This window comes from Pteropus vampyrus, unplaced genomic scaffold, assembly GCF_000151845.1.
Source record: "Pteropus vampyrus isolate Shadow unplaced genomic scaffold, Pvam_2.0 Scaffold8, whole genome shotgun sequence".
NCBI lineage: Eukaryota > Metazoa > Chordata > Mammalia > Chiroptera > Pteropodidae > Pteropus > Pteropus vampyrus.
The window spans coordinates 16,383,936-16,398,650 of record NW_011888789.1 but is presented as its reverse complement, the minus strand read 5'-3'; the positions used below and the strand labels follow the sequence as shown (position 1 = coordinate 16,398,650).

The window sequence follows — 14,715 nt, the reverse complement described above, 5'->3', positions numbered from 1 at the left end:
GATGGGACCAGGGAGGCAATCACAGGAGTTTGCAACTCATCTGTAATGTTTTATTTCTTAAACTGGTCGTTGAGATCACTAGTGTTTATTATTTTTTAAATTTTTTGGTGTGCCTAAAATGTTTCAGAAGTTGTAAAGCCAACTGCATAATGGCTAACTTTTTGAGTGTAGCAGCACATGTTCAGTCAAGCAGATTAACAGGAGACAAAGACGTTAATAATCCCCTCGACTCCCAACACTCAAGTCCCCAATTCTAAGCAGCTGTTACTAATTCTGCCTCAGTTTGGCTCCATCTGGAAAGTCATCCTGCCCCACTTCCCCTACGACCATTTACACACGTCCACCTGATCCTTCAAAACCCATTCCCAAAAACAACACTTCCTTGCAGGTCTCTGTGACATCACATTCTAAAGAGTCCTAGCCTTGGAGCCTTGCTGTCTAACTCTCTGGGCCCTGTAAAGTCATTTGTGAAGTTATTTGCCTCCTCTACGGGAGACACCTAGTACCTAGTATAAAGAAGCTGCTAATTAAATTCTTCATTCAACAAAAACGGAGTGCCCAGTATGTGCTGGACCCTAAAAATAAGACTTGAGAAGTTCACTGCCTGATAGGAGGACCGGCTCAGAGCTAAGTATAACAGTATATGATGAATCCTAAAATAGTAGTTAAATTAATGCTGAGTGTGAATGACGAACTTTTATGATTTTGTTCCACAATAATAATTATTCAATACCTCTTATTTTCTCTTTACTAAAGGCTTTATATTACTACTCTTGACTAGAAAATGTCACCTGCTTTGTGTTGAGGAGCTGCTAAATAGAGTAATTACACAGTAAAATAAACTATAATTAAAACTCCTTACCTTCAAGTAATCTAAGGCTCTTAGAATTAGAACAGATATACAACCAACATCCTAAGTCAATCTGACCACCGTCCATTCATACTAGGTGACTTGGAAGACGTTTTGAAGACAATAGTTTAAGCAGTGCTATTACTGAGAGCAGTCAACCTTTTTGAGTTATCACCAAGTGGCAGTAAATTATTACCCCTTGCCTCAGACAATGAAGTTTAGAGAGATAATTCATCAAAAGTTGAACCAAAACAGCCTGACTTAAGAATCCACACTCTTCACCAGGAAACCATAATGTTTCCTAGGGGGGAAAAAAAATAAGGATCAACCCCTATATTTCAAGTAGGAATAGGCACCCTACGATTCCCACACTAAAAATGACAAGAAATAATTTTGAGGTTCACAGCCAGAGCCACTCAATTTGATAAACCTGTTATATTTCTGCCCACCACTAGCACAGTGACCTGTAACAGGCCTGCTCCTCTCAGAACAGGGGCTATCTTACTTGGCTTTGTATTCTGCCACGCAACAGTTTCCAGTGCTTCTCAAACTTTAAAGTGCTTATGAATTACCTGGATTTTTAAAAAAATACTCATTTTGATAGAGTAGGTTAGGGGTGAGGTCTGTTACACATTTCCAGCAAGCTCTAAGACAACTTAGGCTGAACATCAGAATCATCTGGCTTTTAAAGCTTTTAAAGCTATCACTATCTGGTGCCATCCTAGACCAATAGAATGACTCTCCAATGGTGAAGCCTGGGAGTCAGAATTTTAAAAAGCTCCCTATGTAACTCTAAGGTGCAGTCAACTTAGAGAACACTGTCCTAGAGATCTCTTACTTTAGATTTGGTCCATGGACCATTGTTCAAGACCAGTGCTTCTCAAACTTCAATGTTTCTGCAAATGACCTGGATATGTTAAAATGCAAGTTCTAATTTAGTAGGTCAGGGGTGGGGCCTGCGATTCTGCACTCCTAACAAGATCCCAAATCAGCGCTGCTGGGTAGCAAGATGGGGAGTATAAAGATGAAAAAATCTCAGTAGTTCAGTGTATTGGATTTATATGGCTTTCCTACAATAATGTCAGATTCGGAGACCAGTAGAATACCTGGGGATGGAGGTTCAGGCACAGGCATATGAAGTAACATGAAGTGTGGAGATTATGAAGTCAAAGTATTAACCTACCACTGGTTTAGATGGAGTTTAATATTAATCCTCATTAGCACTCATAAAAAAGATTATATTCAACTTACCTGTACCATGGCCACTCAGGTACAGAATATTAAGGCTCTACTAGGAACTTGAGCCAATTTGATAGCTCTGTATTTGTTTACAGAAAATTTATGAGGACTCATAGAAGAAAAAGAAAAACAATATTAAAGCACTGGAAACATACCCATTTGGGGTTCTGATAAGCTAGTACTCCTATGTAAAATACCTTCAAAGAACTATTTATTTGGAGAAGGTCTCCGTCTTTTTTCTTCCCCAAACCATGGACCACTGGATAATATTTCTCATTCCGTGTTGCAAATCTTGTGTTAAGTGACCTCTGCTGAGAGGAAATGTTATTGCTTCCTTTAAAAGTTAAATATTGCACTGATATATGAATTAAAAAATTGCTATATCACCCTGACCAGTTAAAATATTAACCGCCAATCTGATTTTTATTTAGAGCCAGGATTCTCCTTGTGATTACATATACCTCCAATGTCCTTTATCATTTGAGGTCTTTTAATATGGCCTTTGATAAAAGATCATCCATTGAACCAGCACCCCTCAGCACTGATCACAGCAATATCCACTAATATCCAAGGAATTACTTTAAGGTTTAAGCTACTGAATTACAACATTTCTGAAAAACCCTATTTCAAGTCCAGGACCATTTCCTCGAGTCATCATCAATTTAAAGGAGAGGCACCCAACACTCAGGCAGAGCCCAAAATCACAAGAGCTGGGCCAGGCCTGTCTGAGGGGTGGAAAGAACACCGAGGACCAGAGCACCAAGCTTCCACAGTGTGCGCCCTGACAACCAGGCCGCTGTCAGAGAAGAGAGGCAAGTGTAGAAGAGCTGCCAGGAAACTCACCTTAGAGAGCACATTTTCTCCAAACATGGAATGAGAAAGACGCCCAAGCGCTCCTGCGTGCACATCCCTCCAGCCGGCCTCAGCCCACTCACCCTCCAAGAGCTCACTCGCACCCACAGCTGCAAGCCTCATCTCTAAACAGTGACTCCCAAGTCTCTCCGGCTGACCTTCAACCCTATACTCCCACCAGCATTTCTGCATGAAGGACCCCTCACTCTCCTCAAATTTAACTGTTTCAACTGCCCCCACCAGTGGGTGCTCTCCTACAAATCCTGTTGCTCTCTCCAACTCCTCCTGGTTGTTGCTTGACTTTGAAGTCATCCATGCTTGAAATCTCACATTTTCACTAAGCCCACATGTCCTATATTCAAACATTCACTAAATCCTCACTATTTTTCTTATCAGGCTTTTTCTTATCTTTTTTCTTATAATCCTTAGACTGTTATTCAGACCATTGCAAAACTCATGATAGATTTAAAATAAATATCCACAAATAAAAACTTAATAAATTCTTTAAACTGTAATTTGGATGATATGGTTATCTCCATTTTACCAGTAAGGAATCGGAGGTTCCTCGAAGTGAAACAACCTACCCAAACCCAGCAGCCAGTAAAGAGAACTTGACTCCTGTATTCTGAGACCAATTCCCCACATTTATGCCACCCAACCACAGTTCATTGTACTTTATGAAAAGAAAGTGGTATTTCAGGCAATCCAGTAATAGCTGTTTTGGATACCTTAGAGCTCGGAGGATGACAGCTCAGAGGCTGACACAGGGCTTGAGCACACAGTGATGGGGCAGATGACTGTTCTTCAGGTGCTACGGGTATTGGTATTATTATTAATTTTCATTTATTTATCTCCTATTATGTACCAGGCATTGTTAAGCCACTTGATTTTCTTTTCTTGATCTTTTTTCACTTGACTAATCTCATCTGCTCCTCCCTCCTATACCAGATAGGTATCATTCATTTCCCTTTACACAGGGAAAGGTTCCCAGATTGTAACTGACTCAAGATCACACACCTAGTAACTGAGGCAGGATTCGAGACCAGATATGACTGACTCTGAAACCTCTACCAGTCCCTGCCTCTCATCACTGAGCAGGAACTCCTTTGTGGAAAGAAGAAAAATTTATCACAATGGCTTTAGGAAGCTAGAAGGAAAAAAATGAGAAACTATTTTCTACACAAGTTTTAAAACGTAAAAAAAAAAAACTAAAGTTATTACTAGAGTAACAGCAACCCAATAATGAACCTCTGGGGGAGCAGCACTTCCCATTCCTAATGACAGGAAAGTTGGGGACGTCATGGCCAGCCGGCTCTCTAGAGCCCATCTCACAAGATCAAAATCTTTTCCTCTGTCAACAGCTTAACTAATATCACATTATTTTAATTTCTTATTTTAATATTTATACATGATATTAAAATGCTCATAGGCTCTAAATTGGGATGTCAATGATTTTTTTGAAGTCACACTTAAATATATTTCTGTATTAATCTTGTTTCATGTGACTTTTTCCTGGACAGAAAGACACTGAAAAGGGAAAATAGCTGAAGAAGAAAAAGAATACTTCTAAATGCCAGCACTCCATTTGAGAAGGGCGGGGAGGGGACAAGAGGAAGGCAGAAAACCACAACTATCAAATTCTGAGTGGACCGAAGCCTGACTGAAGCACCGTCCTCAGGCATATCAGTTGCATACAGATGTAATTCACCTCGTCTGCTGTACAACTCCGTATCCATATCTGAAAGGAAAACTAGGAAGCTAAGGCATAAAATACATCTATTACACTAAAAAGGTCATTTTAAAAAAGCAGTTTTATATATTTCAGAGAACCAAAAGAGAAGCTCCTGCCATATTACTGTATTTGCTATCTCCCTTATTCTATCTGTCCAAACCCAAGCTCAATAGAAATGGCCAATATCCAGCTCTGTTAATGGTCACGATGACATCTGTGCCATATAGTTTCCAGGTCAGAACTTACTGATTGGAGTTGCAGTCATCAGCTGATGGGCTGGTGAGGGAGAAGCATCCAGACACAAAGGAACCCATTGGAATATGTATAACTGTAAGTCTCTAATTATCCTTTCTAATTTTGGAGCCATGTGACTGGACTTCACACAGCACCGCTGACCCACTAGCCTGAGTGCTCTGTAGCTGGACCACAAACGAAGGGGATGCTACTCTTCACTCCTTCATTAAAATATTATGTTACATTCACAGGGCAAGCTCTTTCCTGACTGACAAGTAGCTCCCTGGTCAACATTCAGTGTTCAGAGCATTCAAAGCACCTGAGAGAATTGAACTCTTCCTGTCTGGATTCATCCTGGATCTTAAAAGGCCTTTTCACCTTATAAAGAGTGATCTATTTGGCATCTCAAAGGTACATAATCCTTTTAAAGACAGTGAGCACACATACTCTTTTTAAAATGTCCTTTACAACACGATACGAGAACTTTACAGATTTGAAATATTTTTTTCTTTGACTTAAGTGGAGAGAGCATTAGAGAAGAACAATCCCCCTCTGACCACCAAAGTGTGGCTCAATCCAAGACTGGCAAGTGTTCCTGAGAAGGGAACTAGATTTGCTCAAGTGCTACAACATCCTTATCACCTTCCCAACCCTTCCTACTTCTACCTTTCTTTTAAAAAGCAACAATAGGGAACAACGTCATCCTGAGTTCAAAATAAATCACTGTTGAATACTGCCAAGGAAATAATCTTCAATGGCAAAGTAAAGGCACATATTGAAACAGGATTTTAAAATATACCTAGGCAATGCCAAACAAATATATTTTTGTTTTGAAACTAAAAATAAATAGGCTTTGGAGCCTGACTGCCTGAGTTCAAATTCTGGGTATGTCAAGGTCTTTGCAACTTTGAGCAAGTCACTGCTCTGTGCCTCAGTTTCTTTATTGAGAAAATGAGAATATTAATAGTTCCTCTCTCCTAGCTCATTATGAGAACTAGGTACTATGTGTTTACTAAATAAATAAGACTTACAGGATGCATATGATATAAAACTGTGTTGAGAGACTATCTAAAGTAATCTTATAGTATTTTCTACTGGCTGTCAACTAACATTAAAGTCCATATCTCAACAGAGAGGGACTTACTTGTCTTGGTTCAGGTCTAGTTACAATCACAGAAGCATCATCAAGGAAATAGGTATCATCCCCTATTCTTTGCACCTTCCTCAGAGTTCACTTTATCCAATACGGTCAGATGCCCCAGTCCACTGCTGAGGAAACAGGAGATGCCAGTGAATAGATGTGGAATGCTAGGCAGCATGTGCTCTTGTTTTATTCATCACTTTTCTTATATAAATATCACAACATTTACTAATATGGTTGAAAAATAATTTTTTCCCTTGACTCCTAACACTTTACGCCTGAGTGTTTGGCTGAGGGAAGTCATTCATATTGACTATTGTGCAGTCAGCATTCTGGTCTGGAGTTTCTTACTAGGCTCAATGCCTCTGTGTCTACTTCCTTACCTCTGCAGAGGGATGTTTTAATGTAGAAGAAAAGTTTAAAAGCCTGCTCATTGATGACTTTAAAAATTTATGGAGATGTTTATTAATGACTTGGTAAAATTTTTCTCAAAATGAAAACACACCAGCAGCAACAACAATAATCAGCTCTACAATTACCAACTTAGATTTCTCGCTCTATAAATGCATGGCACTGAGAGAAATTAGATCAGAAGAAAGAATAAAGATACGAGACCAGGCAGCCTACAATAGGGAATGTGCCTGGTCTAGGTGTCGGGCAATTTTAATTCTGGCACAGGATCTGTCACAAGGTAAATCCATCCTGCCAAACCGAGACTCAGGTTCTTTACTGTAAAACAAGGTTATCTACAGCCCCACTTTGAGAAAATGTAATAATTCTTCAACCTATAATTCCACTGGTGCTGCAACTTCTCCAAAGCACCAAGAGGCAGAGGGGGTTAAAAAAAAAAAAAAGTTCTATCGGTTTCTTTAAAATTTCTTAGGATCACAGAGACCGCTCTATGTAAATATTTTAACCCTGATTAGGGACATATACACATGGAAAAGTGCCAGAGGTGGGTGAGATTCAGTTGGCTCATCTCTAAGATGCTTCTCATCCAGTACTAGAATTCAGGTCTTATCGCTGGGCAAGATCTCATGGTTCAACAATGCAGGTGACGCAGCCGAAACCTTATCTCTAGATAGCCTGAAGTATACCACTGTCTCAATCTGAGGTGCTAAAATACTATAACCTACTCCAATACCCTCTCTTAACTATCTAGCCCTGCCCTAGTGACTGGCACTCCAGCTGGCCCCAATAATGACGACTTCCTATTTTAACTGAGCAGACCATACATCTGACAAACCTTTCACCTAATTCTTTCCTGTTCTGACTTCCTGATGTTTATCTCTTGTCTTTATTTACTTACTTCCCTATGGCTCCTGCAGCAAAGCCTTTCAGCCCCAAATGCTTTGCTCCCCTACCAATTTTAGATCTGTAATACAAACAACTTCCACTTGCCCCGGAAAAATGAACTGGAATTTCAATGAAAATTTCTGCATACCTGTGCTATCTATAGCATTTTATCACAACTTACAGTTGTCAGAGATGACGGTAGAAAAAAAAGACTGGCATCCTCCACTCAAGGATGCCCCCTCTCAAAGACACCCCCTTCTCAGGAATGCCTCACTCTCAGGGGCACCCTGTTCTTAGGGACACCCTGCTCTAGGGGACAACCCTTTCTCAGAGATACAGGAAGTCTAAACGTGAGCTTATCAGCCAACCACTTCTGATTCACACATTTACTCAAACTCCTACTTTGTACCTAGCACTCTGCTAGGTATTTTAATCTAGATTAAGTCTTTAGCCATAGGGCATACTGGGTGTCATTAACCTCGTTTTGTAAATAAAGTGAGTTTCAGAGAGAATAAGTGGTTTGCCTAAGTAATTCAGACCAAGGTATTCTGCTTTTGAGACCTGCGTTCTCTTCATTATCTCATTGTGACCCAAGAAGACAACCAACATCTATGGTTGATTCCACATGGAAATGCACAGCTACTAAGTTAAAATATGCCAGTCTTGAATATGCTCATCTAATCAATGAATTATAAACCTATAAACTGGTTATAGAAAATGCTTAATATAGGATTAACTGCTCATAAAAAGAGGTTCCTTGGAAACCTATAATGTGAATACTGACGTTTTTTTAAAAAGCAGTCATTTTTTCATTAGTTTTAAAATAGTTTATCCCCATTTAACCTTCCCACCACCTCCGCTCACATATACACTGACACATTTTAATTAAGGAAAACTGTATCAAAATTAAATTCATAAAATCTTTAAGAAGTTTAGCATTCTCTGTCCACTGATGGAGGTGCTAGAAGACAAGTAAGTGACCCGAAGATGATGAGCAAGAGGAAATGAAATGCTGGATAATCCAGAAATAGACAGAGAATCACTAAGTGACAGGTATAGCACACATACTCTATATAACGTCATTTTATTTCCCAGGTACTTAAATCCTAAAGTAGAGAGAGAGTAAGTATTTATAGCCCTCACCAAGATATCAGCTCTATCAAGCACCCATATAATCAGATCCTTCCCCCGCCTCCTCAGGAATAGGAAGACTGCCTAAAAGAGCAGGCCTTCAAAGAGCAAATAACTGAAAGAGACTTTGGTGACCGTATAATCCAATACGCTCAATTTACAACTAAGGAATCTCTGGCTTAATCAAACAACCTGCTCCAAGTCATCAACCAATGTCAGTGCCAGGACAAAAGCCAAGGTCCCTCAGTGTTCTTTTCACAGCACCACGCACTGCTACCAAAGCTGCATCATCAGAGTTAATACCTACTATCGCCTACAAACATTTGTTCAGGATCCAACTTACACATGGTAATCCAAGAAATACCACCAAATAGCCTGACCCCAGCTTGCCAATTTGGCAAACCACTAAAAGGTACTCTGCCTGCCCCTAAAACCCAAATAACTTTTTACTTACATCATTCGCTTATATCCATAGAAACTGGCCAAATGCTTTTCAAGTATATCTCACACTCAGATTTCCCAAAGAGAAAATGCTACAAAAACCACCAGCACAAAATTAATGAGAACAGGACTAGTTACCTTCCCCAGAAAGCCATCTCCGGGGTGCCTTTTGCGTAGATGGAGTCTCCAGCGTCACTGAGCCCATTGGTGATGCCACGAGAATAGCCCATCACTATACCGCCATCTGCTGAGACGCTCAAGACATCTTGCTGTTCTCCCACTGATGTCCTATCCAGGAACTGACCGCCTTCTTTAATGCGCTGCTGTATCATTGGAGTGAGGGGCATTTCAAAGCTAAAATAGCTATCAGGCTCTGAGTATAATGTCTCCAAGGACTCAGCACTGTAGTACAAAGAAGTGTTGTCCAAAATGGTTTCGAACTGGGAGCTGTACATATCGGTGGAGTCCTCCGTATACCCAGGCCCAAAGATATCATCCTCTCCTTCCCTGAAGCGCTCCTCATGTTCAAGAATCCTGGGAAGGAAATAAGAGTGAAGAATTTCAATATTAGGTTAATTTTTTCTTTTTCTCTTTTCCTCTTCAACCATATAAAAAAGATAGCATTCTGTAGAGCTAACACTTGTATTCACGAGGCTTACGTCTTAATGTATTTGAGAAGGAAGATATCACAGAAACATATTTGAGTCAAAAAAAAAGGCTAGCATACATGTGCTACACAGCCCTCTAAATAATTTAATATGGTTTCAAATCAGTATAAGTATTTACAGCCCTCACCAAGATATCAGCTCAATCAAGCACCCATATAATCAAATCCTTCCCCCGCCTCCTCAGGAATAGGAAGACTGCCTAAAAGAGCAGGCCCTCAAAGAGCAAATAAATATATCTAGTCCAATGAATATTTGAATAAAATATTAAATTCTCATTTTAGCCAACTAACTCCACAAATTCAAATTATCACCAGCTACCATCATCTTTAATTTTGACAGAAGCAAATAAATATATTGTGTAAACCTAATGGAGTAAAAATACACTAAGCTTTCATCAGTCTATTAATACTTTCTGATTTAAATAAGATCAGATGCCCTCAAAAATCCAAGGGCCGCCCCCTGCTGACAAAAAGCAGCACTGCAGAGAGATTTTAGATCCAAAATTAGACAGTGAACAACCTTAAAAAAAAAAAAAAAAGCCAACAGACATGTTTATTGCAAAGCTAACCCAAACAAAGAAAACCTAGAAACAACTTAAAAGTTAATATAAAGGGGTGGGCCATTAATTAATTAATATGTAGCATGTTCTTCAAATATTAAAATGAACATTAGAACAACCAAGTAAAATTTTAAAAACTAAATCCAAGAGGTCAAGTTAGAAAAACCTAGAACTGAATTCTGGATGTGCCAATGGCTAGCAGGTCACAAAGGCAACTTTACTTAACCTCTCTGAGCCTCGTATTCCTATAAATAGAAAAAAAAAAAACAGAAATAGGAATAAAAATAGCTCATAAGTAATCTACATTCCTTCTAGGTATTACCAGGACTCATTCGGCAACACAGCTGTTTTTAAATTACTGAAAGCCTACCACGTAACAAATACAATCTAAGGTTATTATGCCTCTTAATGGCTTTCACTGTACTTGGAATAAAATTAAAAGTTCCTACAATGAGGCTCCTCCCTACCTCTCCACTACTTCTCATTTCTAACCACCCTCTCCCAGCTCCTTATGCTCCAGCCACACTGGTGAAGTTTCAAATCTCTAAGCTTGTCATACGGCCTTTGCTTCACACGACTCCGGGAAGCAAAGGGGCAAACTTGCAGCCTTCCTTTGCACATTTTCCCCTCCACCCGGAATATTCTTTCTCCCCATTCTCTACCTGGCTAACTTATAGTGATTCCTCCAGTCTCAGCCTAATTATCATTTCCACAGAAAGGCCTTGTACAAGCCACCAAACGAATTAGCCTCTCTCCTGCATTCAAATTATTCTTTCCAGTATGTCTCTCGTCTTTTCCTAGCACAACTTGTGACCCTATAATTTTTAATGTGTTTATCTGGTCAATGTTTATCTTCATTAGTAAGCTACATGAGGGCAGTGACCATGGACCATATCTATTTTCAACATTCCCTTATGCCCAGCATCTTAGCAGTGTCAAGAACACAGTAGAGAATCAAAAAACATTTGTGGAAGAAAAGGAAGGGAAGCGGGGAGGGAGGGAGAAAAGGAGGAGTGAATTAATAATTTACACAATGGCAAAAGTGCATATTCCAGCGGGAATACAATTACTGAGCCATGCGCCCACATATCAAGGCTGCTTTTGACGGAAGTCTGCAGACTGTTATGTGTTGGCGGGTGCAGGGGGGGTACGGAGAGGAGGAGTCCTGACAGCCATCCTAAAGGAGCATCACTCCCAGTGGATTTGTTAATTAACTGTAGAGGACGAGGCATTTCCTTATACCAACCAAGCAAACAAAATAAGCCCCTCAGCCTTAACACTGATGTGCTCCCATACAAACAATGAAATGTGTCACGAGGACTGACAGAGGAAAACATGGTACAAATCTGAAATGACAGCACGCTACAAATGAGTTTGCCAAGAAGAGCACTGCTATCGTCAGACTATGAGCAAAAGGAGTGAAGGAAGAAGAGGCATGTCTTCCGTTTATCCAGGCTCTGAGCTAGTGTGGATGTCAATAATGAATGGAAAGACAGAACATAACTGTGTGATGCTGAGTTCACTTATCAGGGTCATAATCAAAACGTATGTTACTTGTGAGAAGAGATTCTCATGTGAATGCCATGAGTTATAAAAAATAGAGTTATAGAGTCTACTTCTGACCTCTCGACCTCTTTTCTAAACCTAAAAATTTGAGTCAGCCCAAACCCAGAACCTCTGTGTTCATATATGTATGTAGGCTGTATGTAGGCACTGGTGTTGCACCCAGGAAAAATGCCTAAGTCAGGATCTAACGACTACAGGTGTGTCAAAAAGAGTCCAAATCTTCATATCCTTAAAGATAATTGTGAGAGTTTTCGTTACCTCGGTGATGGAAATTTTAAAACCTGACAAATATAACAAAATGTCAGAAATGGATTCATATAGTTTAGTGTTCACGGTCTCTCCATCATTCTGCTTCCCTGGTCTATGCCTAATGGACAACTCTATGACAAGATACTTCAATACCTTAGAAACTTAGGAGGAATCTAGCTTACAGTAACTTCTCTTCCATTCTATGATAATAAGGACCAAGGATATTGTGAGTTGAGTTCCCACAGCCAAGCACAGGATCATGGTTTCCCATGGTATGCACCGGCGTCATGGGGCAGGATGACCATGTGAGCTCACCTCTCCTTGTCTCTCTCCAGTTGAGGTTTTTTCTCAAAATGTCCTTTGTTTTCCTTCAGGAAGACTTCATCTTCTCCACTCTCAACGAGAGGCACAGGGGAAAATGTCCCTGAGCTAGCGGCAGGCCTCTCTGAAGGAGTGCTCCGGGTTTCACCCCCTACATTCTCAGAGAAACCAACTGAATTATATAAACCAGCAGAGGAGACGAGGTGGCTTGGCACTTTGGAAAACCCTTTGCGTTCGGGAGAGGCAGTCATTTCCGACGTCTCAGAATCCACAGGATGCCGTGTCTCTCTTTTCTCCCCTCCTGTCCACAATATTTCCACCCCTTGAAATTCCACATGTTTGACCCGGCCTGGGCGTCCCATGGAGCTACGTCTATCACAGCCCCCTGGGTGTTCTCTCCCCAGATCAGACCTCCACTCTCTCAAAAAGCCAGCACTGCCCGCAGAGCTGTGGGTTGCTGCTGGGCTCCCCAAGGAGGACACTGAACAATCTGGCTCCTGTACACGGAGAGCCCCTTTCCTGCTATTAGTAGCTAGCTGGGAAAGCTCTGCCTGAGTTTCTCCACTTAATAGTACAGTCAGATCCTTCTGGATGCTCAAATAAAAATTTTCCTCAGTTGTAACTTCAGATGAAAGAGGTATATTTGGTGGTTTTTCTTGGCCAGCAGGGAACAGTTTGTTGGCTCTCTGGGTTTTATGACTGGCAGCATCTAGCTCCTTTTCCACCTGCTGAACGGAAAAACTAGAAACGGCATCTTTGTCTAGTACCTTTGTAGCCAGTAACGTCCCTGAAGCTATTCTCGCTTCTGTAGCTTTCAGAGCTGAAATCAAAGAGTCAATGGGTTGTAAACTTTGTTCCTTGAGGTGACTTTGAGAGCGGGCCTCTCCAACATCTTTTGGTCCTTCTGTAACACTGTCAAGCCCAGAGTGGTGGCCAGCAAGAAGCTGGACCTCCTCCTGCCCTTGTTGGTGGCATGGCAGAGACTCTGCATCAAACTCGATAGAAGTTCTTAGGCCTTCTCCACTTTCCTCCATGGTCCCATATTCTGGAAATTCATTTGTGACATTCGGTGGGAGTAAAGTGCTTCCTCCATGATCACCTATGAGTAGAACAGAATAGACACATGACTTGTTTTGAATAATAGGTTCCAATGCGTATTAATAACTATCCACACATATTAGGCATTCAATAATCCTTATTTGATTCTTATTCTGTTTGGTTCCCACTTCTCATAACCTTGTCAGTGGTTCCTTCCACTTAGCTTCCATGAGTGGAACCACAAGGATTTTTGCAGAGAAGGAGGCAACCTAATGACACATGCCATTTTTAACCCTGCTTCTGATAAAGTTCCACACATGCAACCTACTTGCTACATTTACAAAAAGATTAAAATAAAGATATATATCACTTTTCGAATACCACTCATGAAATAGCAACTGAAATTTTATATGGGGCAAAACAATAGCCTTATGATTCAGCCAACAATATCTGTGCAGTAAAATCTCTGAGATGCAGCTTCAGAGAAAAAATATAATCTATTTAAAGTCGGTAAATATCTTTCAGACTGAAGCCTCCCCTGCAATGTTTGATTTCTGTGGGGGAAAAAATACTTTCAGAACATCCCTGGAGAATGAGAGTGAAGTCAAAATGGAATAGGAAACTTAATGTGTTGAGAAAAATTGCCAGGATCCCAGCTGCATAAAATTTAAATGGTATCTTTTGCGGAACACCCACATAGGAAGCAGTGAAAACAATAATTAGTATATATTTGCCATATTGGATCAAATTTACATTTTCTTTTTAAAATGGCAGTCGGTGAGAACAATGAAGATGTTCTGATGAACAAAAATTTAAATTGGGAGTTTAAGAATAACAGGTATAGTCTTAGTAGCCCCTGTATCGAATTTCCTTCTAAACTTGGTTTTGGTTACTTTGTACCAAGAAAATCGTCAGGTATACCAGAAATGCAGTGCACTCACTTTGACAACTTTATGAAAGAGGACATTTGTTGTTGTTGTTGTTGTTTTTAGTTGCAAGCTACACCCTTTCTATTGAGTGAAATATTTAACAAATGTCTAAATATATACACTGGAACAACGTCGAAGACTTGATTCCAAACATGCAGAAAATGAGGTGACTTGGAAACGCGAGTTGACATATGCTATCCTGCAGCAGGAGAAATCTGAGAAATAGTAATACATTTGAGAGCACACACTGTTTTCATATTCCATTTTTAAAATCATTTGAAAAATATTTTTAAAATTAAATCTGAATCAAGATGGAATCCAAGAAAGACTTCTCTGAGATGGCAGTACATAAAATACCTTCACAAGACAGAACTAAGAGGATGCGGCTTGTTGAAATCTTAAGAGGAAACAACTTTTCAAACCTTGATTTTGAAAAGGAAGACAGTTAAAAACAATAAAGATCCCTCTA

General features: G+C 40.1%; 1 protein-coding gene across 2 annotated transcripts in view; it reads right to left on the bottom strand.

Moving 5' to 3' along the window:
• Positions 1-14,715, bottom strand: part of PSD3 (pleckstrin and Sec7 domain containing 3) — a 407,146-nt gene that overhangs the window by 282,366 nt on the left and 110,065 nt on the right. For both annotated transcript variants that reach the window (XM_011373110.2, XM_011373102.2), the window contains exons 3-4: positions 12,274-13,378; positions 9,055-9,450 (exon numbers count right to left, since the gene is read on the bottom strand). In XM_011373110.2, coding sequence (XP_011371412.1) covers positions 9,055-9,450; positions 12,274-13,378 — 1,501 coding nt within the window. The remainder of the gene's footprint in view (positions 1-9,054; positions 9,451-12,273; positions 13,379-14,715) is intronic.